Source organism: Camponotus floridanus, unplaced genomic scaffold (assembly GCF_003227725.1).
Source record: "Camponotus floridanus strain SB8 unplaced genomic scaffold, Cflo_v7.5 scaffold34, whole genome shotgun sequence".
Lineage (NCBI taxonomy): Eukaryota > Metazoa > Arthropoda > Insecta > Hymenoptera > Formicidae > Camponotus > Camponotus floridanus.
The window spans coordinates 189,157-203,258 of NW_020229481.1; the positions used below are offsets into that span (position 1 = coordinate 189,157).

General features: G+C 42.0%; 1 protein-coding gene across 1 annotated transcript; it reads right to left on the reverse strand.

The window, feature by feature from the left end:
* Positions 1 to 8,231: 8,231 nt before the first annotated feature.
* Positions 8,232 to 8,954, reverse strand: LOC105258504. Its single transcript, XM_011269771.1, has one exon. The coding sequence runs from the start codon at positions 8,952 to 8,954 to the stop codon at positions 8,232 to 8,234; it is 723 nt and encodes a 240-aa protein (XP_011268073.1).
* Positions 8,955 to 14,102: the final 5,148 nt, after the last annotated feature.

Sequence of the window (14,102 nt, forward strand, 5' to 3'; positions counted from 1 at the left end):
AAATAAATACTATATTCAACGGCGAATTTGTGTCGGGTGATAAGCGCGCAAATAAAAGTATAAATACGGGAAACTGTGAACTCTTTCGCACATCGGATTTACGCGAGTGGTTCGAGCGTTGCGTTATCGAACCCACTTTAGTATCATTGGAGGAATTTCAGGAACGCGATAGTGGCTGGGCATTATCGCGAATACAGAATTTGACTGTGGATATTAATAAATATAATCCAATGCGTGCGGGATGTCACATTAAATTGTCGTGGGAGATTGCTATGAAGAGAGCGGTGATTAACGTACAGTCTAAAGACAATGCGTGTTTCGCGTGGGCAGTGGTCGTCGCTCTATACTCCGCCGAAAGTCACGCGGAACGGGAATCATCGTACCCGCCTTACGCGACAGTGCTGAATCTCCGGGATATTGATAACAAAAAGTGATAAAGCTCTCTGTAAATTCAAAAATAAAAGTAGTCAATTAGGCGTAGAGAGCTAGAAATCAAAATAATGGTGTAGGTTAATTAGTCAAAATTTATATTCATAATTTAAAATACAATATCAAAATCAAAATCGATGTAATATATATAACAAAATTATAAGAGAATTGAAGTTGAGTGCGGACGTTTCGACTTACTTTTAAGTCATCTTCAGCGCAAATATTGAAAAGAAGTTAGAGCATCTATAAAACGGTTCGCAGAGGTAGAAAACGGAAATTAAAAGTAGAAAAAATATATAAACAAACGTTAATCAGAAAGAAGATCAACTCCGAATGCCAACGGTTGTGCATGATAAATCGTAGACAGCTTAAAAATCTTAGCGGAGATGTAACTCCAGACGCAACGGTTGTTCATGGTTTGTTTTGAACGGCTTCCAAATATTTTCAATGAGTGAAACAACTCTCATTTGGGTTAATTGGCCCAAAGTTAAGTATGATTCATCAGAGAATCTGTAAGACCGTGTGAAAATAAAAGTAAATAAACAATAGGAAAATAATTTAGCAATGTAAGTATTTATAGAGAGTCAAAAAACTATTAAAAATAATAATTGGTTTGAAAAAGAAAACAATAAAAAACCAGCTGGGAAATAAACAAATAAAGAATAAGAACCAAGCAAGTCACAAGTATAAAACAATGTTAGTCATTAGCATAAAAATCGAAAAAACGAAAAAAAATATATATGCGGTTCAATAATATTAGATGATTAAAGTAAGAAAATGATAATAAACAATAAAAAATAATTTTTATATAATAACCATGAGCGGAATTTAACAATCTATTAGGACATAAAAATCAATAAGATAAGAAAGATAAAAATAACTTATATTGCTATGCGGAACAAAGTTGAACATGATTAAACGTTAAAAGAATCATCAGGTGGACAAGTATGTTAACATTTCCTTATAAAAACCTCTGTAGCACTTTCTTATACGAAGGTAGGAATATAAATGACGAAAAATAACGCACATATGGTCGTGTAGATTTCTGTGTATGACCCTTAGATATTCGGAAGTTTATTTATTAAATCGTTGTAAATATCAGGAAAACACTCTGTGTCCGTTTGTAAATTTAAACCGTTTTGTTGTCTTTTAATGCATATCATTTCGGAAATCAACCTTTTATTATAAAAGGATTCTTTATTTAGTATCTTGACCTCGTCCCACTTGAATTCATGATCAAAATTCAACCTATGTTCGGTAATGACAGACTTATTAGTTGTAGCTCTATTCATATGTTTCCTATGTTCGTTTATTCTTGTGATTAACCTTCTGCTTGTCTGTGTAGTAGATAAGAAAAGAATTTTTGTCTAACTGTGTAATATTTACTTTTATTTTTATATATTAATTTTATTTTTTAGATTTTAATTTCTTTCTGAAATATTAAATAATTTTTTAATTAATTTTAAATATATGTTGTAAAATATTGTGTAAATAGTTTATTATAAAATTAATACTTTTTTTAAATTAAGTATTAACGCACATTTTTTGTATATTTAAAAATTGAAATATATTTATATAATCTTCTTCCTAATATTAAAATTTATTTTATTTTTAGATAATCCATTTAGACGGTGTACAGGCAAGAATACCGAAATCACTTCAATTAAATCACGGAAATGTACCTTATGAATTGCAATTTTCTTTTTGTATTAAGATATTACAATCTGTCCATGTATGTAGGACATTTAATAATATTTATGACTTAGAAGTGAACATGAAAGGAACGCATCCAATAATGCACCCTTATATAGATTTAGTAATTATTTAAAATTTATAAAGTTTAAATTAGGATATAAAATCTGTTGATTTTTCTTCTCAGTCTCCTCCTTCTAGGAGATTGTTTCATGAGACGCTTTGTGAGGATGTTCCGGTGATTTTCAAGTCTATTACAATAATCAGTGCAGCACTTTATGATTTCTTCTTTGACTCTGTATTTGGAGGTCACGTTGTATGGTATCGTTGGTTACAAACCATGGCGCGTCTAGAATCATTCTCAGAACTTTGGACTGAAAACGCTGTAGTATTTCAATGTTGAAGTTTGAAGCCGTTCCCCATAGCTGAATACCGTACGTCCACTGGCTTTAGAATTGTTTTGTATAGGAGTAATTTATTCTCCACTGATAATTATGATTCTTGGTAACATCCAAAACATTTTGCGTAGCTTGAGACCAAGCTGTTTCCTTTTGGTGAATATATGTGTTTTCCAATTCAAGCGTCGATCAAAGTATATGCCAAAGTATATAGGTATTTAGCTGATTCTGATTGTGGGATTGATTGATCATTGAGCGTTACCCGGGGACAGGTTTCTCTTCGGGTAGTAAAGGTCACATGGACCGATTTGCTTTCATTGGCTTTTATACGCCACTTTTTAAGCTCTTGGATGGCGTTAAGGTTAGTTTGTAGTCTTTGAGAGACTGTTACTGGATCTGCGTGAGAAGCTATAACTGCTATATCATTTGCAAATGTCACAGTTATTGCTCCATTTGTTGTAGGTAGATTAGCCGTGTAAAGGAGGTAGAGCATTGGGCCCAGTACACTATTCTGCGATACACACCTGCTTGTATTTTGTGTAATGCCGTAGTTGCGTCTTGATATTTCACAAGGAAATGTCTATCTTGGAGATATGATTTTAGGAGAATATAGTAATTTAGGGGCAGATTTTGCTTCATTTTGTATAGTAAGCTCTCATACCTCGTCAAATGCTTGCGTAATGTCCAAAAAGGCAGCTGTTCGTTTGAAAGGATTTGGGTGGAAGAGAAGTTAGCTGACTCAGTTCGATTACTTTTATGAGATCTCGATTTATTTTTTTTTACTTTGTGCCCGCTTGGTGTTGTCTTGTCGATGGGTTGTCGAAGACTGAAAATATCGCGGATTCTCGGAAAGTCAGCGCCGATGCCGAGAATATTCGAAAGCGGTCGAGATGAGAAAAAGAACGGTATGAAAAACGTGGGAATTGAAACTCGACATATACTGAGGTAAGCGACGAAACACTGTTGATAAACAAGGCGCCGAAATCGAGCGTTACTTGCTTAGCCTTAAAGCGCGATAGATAGGCAGCGATTTATCGGAGCATTCCGCCCGTTTCGGTATTAAGAGATTAATGCCGAATTTAAAGTAGAAATTACGTTTGTTAAATACATTGGTGAGATAGGTTAATTTAACTCGGAGGAATTACAAAATCGAAATCGGATACGCCGTTGCACCGTTATGGTTGAATTTCGAATACATATGGTTGGATGATTGAGATGAATAGAAGCTGCGATGGGTGAGATGCAATTCGTTGATCGCGGACTGGTCTTTCTTTTAAGATAAGAATACATAATTATTCCGACACCGGCAACGGGCCAATTTTACAATTGGTCGCTTGAAGATTGAGTTCGCCGTTCGAACGGTAACGACGGATGAGTCCGTCAGCACCGGCGTGTCTCGATGACGCGTCCTAGATGCCATTTGGATGGAGGGTGTCTTTCGTCAATCAGCAGTACGAGAGATCCGATTTTGATTTGGCGGGAAGGTTGCCGCCATTTAGCGATGTCCTGTAGCCGTTGCAGATATTCTTTAGTCCAGCGTCAGCCAGAATCATTGCGTGATTTGCTGGAGGAATTTCCAGCGTGAAAGTCGCGTCGTTTTCTTCTCCTCCAACGACGGCTCCGGGATCATCGAGATTGAGCTACCTATTAAAAAATGCGCTGGAGTAAGCGCTTCGAGATCGGTAAGATCGTCCGATAAAGGACAGAGCGGACGTGAGTTGAGGATGGCCTCGATTTGGATGAGGAGTGTTGAGAATTCCTCATAAATCAATAAAGAATCGCCCATCAGACGCCGCAGATGGAACTTGACTGATTTCACAGCGGTCTCCCATTTGCCGCCAAAGTGAGGTGCAGCGGGAGGATTAAAATGCCACTTGGTTCCCGTAGATGCGAGAGTGTTGGCGATCTCAGCAAGTTCGAGAGAGGCGGCGTCGAACATACGACGGAAGTCAGTGTTCGCGCCGACAAAGTTTGTTCCACAGTCGCTAGTTAGAGAAGCACATAGGCCGCTGCGTCCTAAAAATCGTCTGTAAGCGGCGATAAATCCTTGCGTGGAATAATCCGTCGCAAGCTCTAGATGAACGGCAGATGTGGAAAGGCAAACAAAGACGATTAGGAAGTGTTTGTATGTGCGACTGGATCATCCGCGCCAGATTCGGAGTGAGAAAGGGCCGGCATAATCCACCCCTGCGTGGAAAAAAGGCCTTGACGGAGAGACTTGAGAGGATGGTAACTCCCTAAGTTCCTTAGCTGCTTCAGCGCGGTATCGCGTGCACCGTACACAGCGTCGAACGAAGGAGCTCACTGGAGCGCGACCCTCTAGGATCTAGAAACGTTGTCGCAGAACGGACAGCATCAGTTGCACACCATGCAACGTTCGCGTGTGAATTTCATCGAGAATAAGGCGAGTTAGTGGGGAATCGCGTGGCAGCAGAATCGGATGCTTAGCGTCCGGATCGAGGAGTGAATTTCGAAGCCGCCCGCCATCGCGTAACAGTCCTTGTTCGTCGATGAATGGAGCGAGGCGTAAGAGCGAATGAGATTTTGCGAGACCGGTCCCATGTGTTAAGGTGGCGAGTTCGTTGGCAAAGTACGCGGCTTGAGTCTGTATCAACCAAAAGGTCTCGGCCTCGAGAAGTTCCGACGGAGTCAACACGCGTGAATGCGTGGTGGTCGCGCGTTTTCGAAAGCGAGACGTAGCACGGGTGAGCCACGCGGTGATGCGAACGAGTTTGGATAGCGATCAGCGAGGTCCCAGGACACGAGTTGATGAGAGACGGCGACAGTTGCGTGAGGAGTTCGCTCCTCCAGATCGTGCGCGGAGTCAATATGTGGAGTAGCCGAAGGCCACATCGTTGATGGTTGCGAGAGCCACTTTGGTCCTTTCCACCACAGATGATGATCCGAAAGATCTTGCGGCGTGAGATCGCGGGAGGCGCAGTCTGCTGGATTGTTATCTCCAGCGACATGATGCCAACGAGCGGACGGCGCGATATCCTGGATGAGCGCAACGCGATTGGCCACGAATTCCTTCCAACGAGAAGGTTGCTCGTGAATCCACGTGAGAGTGACGGTTGAATCGACCCAAAGATGAACAGACGCGATCTCGAATTGGAAAACACGTTAAACCTGAGCGAGCAAACGAGCCAACAAAACGGTGGCAGAAAGTTCGAGCCGAGGAATCGTTACTCTTTTGAGCGGCGCGACTTTGCTCTTCGCGGTGACAAGCGAGATCCGCGCGCAGTCGAGATCGTCGAGCACTCGCACATAAACCATTGCGCCAAGCGCGTGTTGAGAGGCGTCGGAGAATCCATGCAGCTCTACAGTCAGCGAAGATGATGAGAGACCAATCCATCAATGAATGGTGATGTTAAGCGGTTCCGCAAGTTCATGTCATTGTTGGCTAAGATTCCGGCAGCGAATCGTCCCAGTCGAGATGGAGTTTCCAGAGCTCTTGGATGAAAATCTTTGCTGCGATGGTGATTGGCGTTATGAGTCCGAGCAAAGAGCTGAGCGACTCGCGAGAGCACGACGCGTTTCGTGATGATGCTCGGAGAAGGAAAGAAGCGCGATTGCATAACGAAGACATCGGACGACGGTCTCCAGCCTGAGTGCGCGAGCGAAGGATTCCGAATAGAATTGGCGTGGAGATGCGTCGGCGTGTCGGCAATCGTCAATGTCGGCGATGACGGCTGGTTCGTTGGACGTCCATTGCTGCAGCGTGAAACCGCCCGCCATGAACAGCTTGTCCACTTGGTGAGCTTTCGCTCTAGCCAGCGTGATGGTGTCGGCTCCCGATAGTACGTCGTCGACGTACATCTCGTTCAGAATGACATCAGAGGCGTCCGGAAATTGTGAGCCCTCATCATACTCGATTTAACGAAGCACGCGAAGAGCCAGATATGGAGCGCAAGCGAATCCATAAGTGACTGTATTGAGCTGATATTCTGCGGGTTGGCCGGACTCACTCCAGAGAATGTGCTGAAAACGACGGTCTTCATGGTGTACCTCGATTTGGCGATACATCTTCTCAATGTCGGCGCTGAAGACGTAAGGATATCGGCGCTACCGGAGAAGAACGTCGAAGATATCAAGTTGCTGCTTGGGACCGACATGCAAGCAGTCGTTTAGAGAAACCCCGGTTGATGTTCGGCACGAACCGTTAAAAACAACGCGGAACTTGGTTGTAAAGCTGCCTTCACAAAGAACTCCGTGATGAGGCAGAAAGTGAGCTGGAGCTTCGTCTGAACGAGAGATTGAGACTGGAGACATGTGCTGGAGTTCTGCGTATTCCCGTAGAAACTCCGAATAGAGACGCGAAAGAACGTCATCCGACGCGACATCAGACGGCGTTGCTGTTTGGTGAGCATCCGAAGAGCGGCGGAGTAAGACGAACCGAGAGACGGCCTTGGTGACCGGAGAGGAAACCGGACCACGTACCGTTCCGAAGAGCGTCGCGTATGCGTGGCAATGAAGTGCTGCTCGCATTGCTCCTCTTCGGCGCTGAGTCGAACAGCCTTGACGGTAGGCACCTCCTCCTGTATCCAGAATCGGCAGAGAAGGTCGCTGAGGTCGAGATCTGGTGTGCCGATAAAGGCGTGCTTCGCGGGTGCCGGTTCAGGCTCGTTGTTAACCGGACTGCCCGTCGGACCGAAGACAATCCATCCCAGCATGGTGTCGTGCGCGACGAGTTGATCGACGGTGCCTTGGAGCATGGATGACCGTAAAAGCTGCCCGTAAATGTCAGCGCCGAGAATGATGTCGATCTTGCCAGATGTTGCGAACATCGGATCGGCAAGCGAGAGATCGTGGATATGAGTCCAAGTATCCGTTTTGAAGGGAGTCGGCGGTATACGATTCGTGAGATTCGGCAAGATATATGCGAAGACGTCGAACTCGACAGAGGGGTCGACCCACGCACAGAGACGGAGCGAAAGAGCTCCACGAGTTGAGCCAGCAGAGCGCGAGCCGATGCCGAGAATCGGAATGTTAGCGTGACGACAAGGAAGGCGGAGGACTTAAGCGAGCGGTTCGCGAACAAACGATAGTTCCGAGCCTTGATCGAGCAAGACGCGAGCCAGGATTCGTTATCCGTGCTCCGACACGATGTAAACTAACGCGGTGGCGAGTAATGTCGGAGAGCGATTCGCACTTTGGTTCACTTTTGCATGCATTGAGGTGACCCCTGGAGACGTGGAGGTGGTCTGAAACAAGTGATAATGAAACAAGTGCAGTCGAGTTTGCATGAGTCGAGCCCGGTTGCATGAGTCGCGCCTTGAGTTGATCCGGCGTAATGTATGAACGTATGGTGATGTCCGTAACAAATGCGGCAGCGTTTGCTAGTTCGACACTCACTGAGTTTATGCGAGCCGAGGCAATTGTAGCAGAACCACTTCGCATTCACGATTTCGCAGCGTTCAGTGACCGATTTTGCGATGAAGTCGGGACACCGCGTGATGTAATAGTTTTCGTTGCAAAACGAGCACTTGGAAGCCGAAGTCGTTGCAGAGTTGACTCGAGCTGAGAGTTTCGTTTTGGATCCAGCTTTCGTTGATCGTGCTTATTTATCAGAGTGGTTCGGCGCGAACGTCTCAAGCTCTGAGAAGGTAGCCGGCTCCGTCTTGCTTCCTTGATGCAATTCCCAGGCCTCACGCGACTCGGGATCTAATCGCTTCGCGACGAAATAGACCATGAAATAGTCTCACGAGCCGATCAGAGCGCATGTAGGCTACCGAGAGCTTTCTTAACTGTCGCGAGTAAATCCTTGAGCTCGTCACCTGATTTTCGAGTTAGAGGTTGTAATCCAAACAATCGATCGAGATAAGCACTCATAAGGACACGCTTGTTTTCGTATCGGGCGACTAACGCGTCCCAAGCTGGCCCGAAATTATCCTCGGTGACGGCTAAATTTGAAATGCGGCGAGCTGCTTCGCCAGTTACATGATTCTTTAAGTAATGCAGCTTTTCTACGAACAGAAGATCTGCATTAGAGACAATCATTGATGTAAAAAGGAACGAGGGCCATGAATGATAATCGCCGGAGAACTTCGGAAGCGTAATTTTCGGCAGCGCACGAGCCGTGGAATGACGCGACGCTGAAACATTAAGAGAGTCGTCCGAGGCAGCTTCCGGTGAGGCAGAGTCTTGTCGAAGCGTTAAGAGTGTGTCTTTATTCTCGAAATATGCCGTTTCCGTAAGGTCGTAATAATCCGTAACAAAATAATCGAGTGTCTTTTCCGCTTCGACAGCGGCGGCAATTAATGCACTGTGCGTTGTTTGGAAAGATTTCCAATTGGACTCTAATGATTCAAGTCGTGTATTGATGGTGACAAGCGTGATTTTCTCCTTACCAAGTTTTTTGAGATTTTCAACAACTCGGCTAATGCGGTGATGGAGCTCATGTTGCATCCGAATGGTCGCTTCGATCTTGGTCATTTCTTTAGTCAATGATTCGTTGAGTGGCTGATGACAAAACGGCTTACCACGTCACGGGGCGGTTTTGATCCGAGGAGATAGCGATGAGTCGGCGTTCGAGGAAGGCCTCACAATGCACTCCAGCGCACAGAATGTGAGAGTTTCAAAATAGTGATCGGTAATAGGAACACACACAGATCATTGAGAGACACAGATTACTCGAGACCAAAGTCGAGAGAAAACTAACACGAGATTCGCGAGAATAATAATCCAGCTCGAAGGACCAATGTTCGTTTGAAAAGATTTGGGTGGAAGAGAAGTTAGCTGACTCAGTTCGATTACTTTTATGAGATCTCGATTTATTTTTTTTTACTTTGTGCCCGCTTGGTGTTGTCTTGTCGATGGGTTGTCGAAGACTGAAAATATCGTGAATTCTCAGAAAGTCAGCGCCGATGCCGAGAATATTCGAGAAGCGGTCGAGATGAAAAAAAGAACGGTATGAAAAACGTAGGAATTAAGACTCGACATATACTGAGGCAAGCGACGAAACGTTGTTGATAAACAAGGCGCCGAAATCGAGCGTTACTTGCTTAGCCTTAAAGCGCGATAGATAGGCAGCGATTTATCGGAACAGCGACCGAATAGTATTTTTTTTCCTCTAGTCCTGTATACAGGGTGACCCATTTTAACTTAGGCAGCCAAATAACTAGAAAAATAAGCACACTACGAAAAAATGGTTACAATCAAAATTTCGTCATTTCGAGGGGGACGTACAATGACGTTAAAATCAGCCCCCCCACCCCTCCCCCTGGGCGGTGAGGGGGGGCAAGTTTGAAATCTTAAATGGAACCCCCTATTTTTCATTGCATATTCTTGTAGCTTATCTCGAGAGCTTTCCAAAACACTATAATTAAGTACCTTTTTATTAAGTACTTTTTGAGTTATAAGGCTTAAAATAATTTCTTAATTTTACATAAACCATAAAATATCTAGTAAACCATTCATTTTTCGATTATCTTACCTTCATACTTTTATGTACAAAATAATGAGAGGAATCAATTGGTGTAAAGAAAACATACAGTTGTTTTTAAGAAAAAATATGGAATTGTTAATTGCAAATTACATATTTTTTCTTAGAAACAACTATGTGTTTTCTTTACACCAATTGATTCCTCTCATTATTTTGTACATAAAAGTATGAAGGTAAGATAATCGAAAAATGAATGGTTTACTAGATATTTTATGGTTTATGTAAAATTAAGAAATTATTTCAAGCCTTATAACTCAAAAACTTAATAAAAAGGTACTTAATTATAGTGTTTTGGAAAGCTCTCGAGATAAGCTACAAGAATATGCAATGAAAAATAGGGGGTTCCATTTAAGATTTCAAACTTGCCCCCCCTCACCGCCCAGAGGGAGGGGTGGGGGGGCTGATTTTAACGTCATTGTACGTCCCCCTCGAAATGACGAAATTTTGATTCTAACCATTTTTTTAGTGTGCTTATTTTTCGAGTTATTTGGCTGCCTAAGTTGAAATGGGTCACCCTGTATCTTTCCTTATAGATACGGTGAGCTTGTTTAATAATAGCATGCTTTTGTTGAAATCCAAATTGGGAATCAATCCTTTTTCTTCTATTATTGGTTCTAATCTTGAGAGTAATAATTTTTCAAAAACCTGTGACAAAATTGGTAGAAGACTGATTGGTCGATAAGATTTGACTTCTTCCGGATTTTTTCCTGGAGTATAAGTATAATCTGAAATACTTTCCATTGTAGTGGGAAGTAACTAATTCTCAAAATGGCATTGAATATTTGAATTAAGAACTTACATCCTTCCTCTGGCAAGTTTTGGAGTATTTGTCCAGTGATTAAGTCATATCCAGGAGCCTTTTTTGGATTTAGGTTATCCCTGATGATTTTGATGACTTCATTCTTTTTGAATTTAATGGAAGTTCCAGTTGATAAGGTTCGTTTAATAGTCTATGAATTTCGTTTTCTTCTTCTTCTGAATGTGTCACAGCCGGGTTTAGAACAAAGAGTTCAACTAAATGTTGGGCAAATGCATCCGCTTTTTCGATTGTACTTCTCGCTCATTTTCCATCCGATGAGCGTATAGGTGATATTGAGATTTTTGGTTGTTTAAGTCTCTTAGTCGCTTTGCAGAGCGTGTAATCATTTGCTTACATTGCCTTTAAGCTTTGTAAATATTCCTTAATTCCCTGATTCCTCTCTGAGTTAAGCATCTTTCGTAGGCTTTTGATGACTTTATTTAGTCTCTTAGTTCTGGAGATCTGGTTATTTGCCACTGTTTCCTGAGTTTGCGTTTTTCTGCTACTTTTATTCGCACTGATATCGAAGATTCATTAACGCTGTCCTTTGCTGAGTTGAGTGGAGTTGCGTTCCATGCCGCTTGTTGTATCCCTAATAGCACATTTTATTGGAGCAATATTGGCTAACAATATACATCCAATATTGATCCAATATTGCAAAGTAGACAGCTTTCATTTTGAGCCAATATTGAATTGTAATATTGGACGAATATATTATTTTCATCTTTAACTAAGATTGGTTAGTTATACATACCAAAATATTTTTACATTGGATATAGATCAGTTTCTAATATATAACGGAATTTGCCATCAAAAAAAAATTAAACGTCTGTAGTTAATTTATGGAGCTATAAAGCTCTTCGTAAAAAATAAAGGAAGTGCGGCTATAATAGTCCGCACTTTTCCGATTGATAACTTGTGGGACCTGTGCCGCGACATTATATACTGTTTTAGATGGAGTTCTACTCTCGGGTTAGGAGTTTTCCTTTTCGCCACTTAGTGGCAACGCGCAAAGCTCACATATAGTGTGTGAACGTGCAATATTGGCACACATTTACATTTACTTCATAACCAATATTAGTATTATAATGGATGCAACCATATTGGCAACATATTTATATTTAGTAATATTAGTCATCATGGGCACTGCAATATTGGCAGAACACTTGCATTTTGTTAACAACCAATATTAGTTTTACATTGGGAAATATTAGCCAAGACATTTCCAACATAACCAATATTGAGCCAAGGTATACCAATATTTTGCCAATGTTTTGTGCTACTAGGGATCCACTGATTAAAATGCTCTATCGCTTCAGTGATTTCGTTCTCAGATTTTAAAGATATTGATGAGTTTAGTGTTTTTTTTGGGACCTGTAGTCGTAAATGTTCCCAGTCAGTTCTTTTATTACACAGTATGCACGATTTTTCTTTTTCAAATACTTTGCTGCTCATGGTGAGTAATATCGGCGAGTGGTCTGAAGACAGTTCTAGGCATGAAATCTAACATTTAGATATCGTTTATTTATGTTTTTGGTGATAAAGAAGTCAATAACGTCTGGAATCTTCCTTCTATTTGTAGGCCAGTACGTTGGTTCTCCTGTGGACACTGCTACGAACTTCAAGTATTCCATAGATTTATGAAGTTCTCTACCCTTTGGCGTCATCAGACGTGATCTCCATTGTGGGTGTTTGGCGTTGAAGTCACCTCTAGAAATAAATCTATTTCCCAGTGTTTTAAAGTAGAGTACAAATTCATTTTTTTTTATGTTAAATCGAAAGGAATTAGGCTCGTTATATATTAAATAACATGATAAGAAAACTAGCGTCTACGAGCCACAGCGGATGATAAATGCCTGAAAAATACATTTTAATTGTACGCGAAATTTTAAACGAAAATACGGCATATGCATATATTTTACTTGGTGCATTTAACCAAGATATAGATTCTCATTTTTGAGAAATTCTATAAAACCCTCTTCCCGATTCAGCGACTTCGCCCCGATATTTTTCTCGTCTACGTCTCTTCAGAGGGGTATAGAGGGTTTTATAGAATTTCTCAAAAATGAGAATCTATATCTTGGTTAAATGCACCAAGTAAAATATATGCATATGCCGTATTTTCGTTTAAAATTTCGCGTACAATTAAAATGTATTTTTCAGGCATTTACCATCCGCTGTGGCTCGTAGACGCTAGTTTTCTTATCATGTTATTTTTTTATGTTGTTTCGGAGGACAGACTGCTGAGATAGTGAAAGGAACAAGCCAGTCTTCTATAACTACATTCGTAGCTTGTATTTGTTCTGTATAATATGCATTAGTTACATGATGCTTTATGTTACTTCTAATAATAATGACTGATCCGCCGTGGATAATCAGGGTGCATTGTATGATAAACTGAATATCCGAAAATTTTGATGTGACTCTTTTTAGTGAAGTCAGATATTTCAGATATTAGCTAAATATCTATACTTTGATCTTTTAAGAAAATCTGTAATTCAAGTTTGTGCTTGGATAAGCCGTTAGCATTTTAGATCGCTAGCTGTAATATTTTAATTATTGCGACATTTTGGAAATTAGCGTGGTAAATAGATTTAACATAGTACTCATCTGTTCCGTGAGGCTTTTTATCAAGGTTTTTAGTTCCTGGAGATCATTAATTTGGTGAACTTTGAGACTGTTGAATAGATGCAGGATTGTTAAATTCGTGTTCTTGCGTATTCTTGTTTGCTGTAGCTTATGCATAGCTGGGTCCTGGATGAATAGAATTGAAAATAGAATTCCAATGATTGCGATAAATGTGTGCTTTGTTTCGTAGCATTTTGTTTTGGTGCTATTTCTTTGTTGATATTTGGTAACGATGCACTCCGTGCACTCCCTTAAATGCATCGTATATCCGGCATGCGATCCGCCGGAAGCTGCCGCCCGGCAGAAGACCCGCCGGGCATAGGCAGGGGCGCAGTGCGCCCACATTTTTTAAACGACTTTAACTCTTTCGAAAAAGGGAGCCGAATACCACCGAGTGTTGCCGACGTGTCCCGATCCGGCGACCGGCGAAAACCCGCGCTCGGCGCACACCCCGAACCCCTCCGAGCGGGCCCCCGACCGTACCGCTTTCCGTAACCCGTTCGGAAGGGGTAATACCGCCGCGCACCGACGCAGGCAATTAAGCCGGTATAAAACGGGCACGTTCGGCACACTAATTACCTTTTCCCGATCCGCTCTCGTTAAGAGAAGCAGCTCCGAAACTTAGACCGCTCCGAAATTAAAATCTCGCTTTCAGAAAGGAGGTAGAGTGAACTCTTCCTCCATCGAGTGCTCTTGATCCACAAAGCCAGAT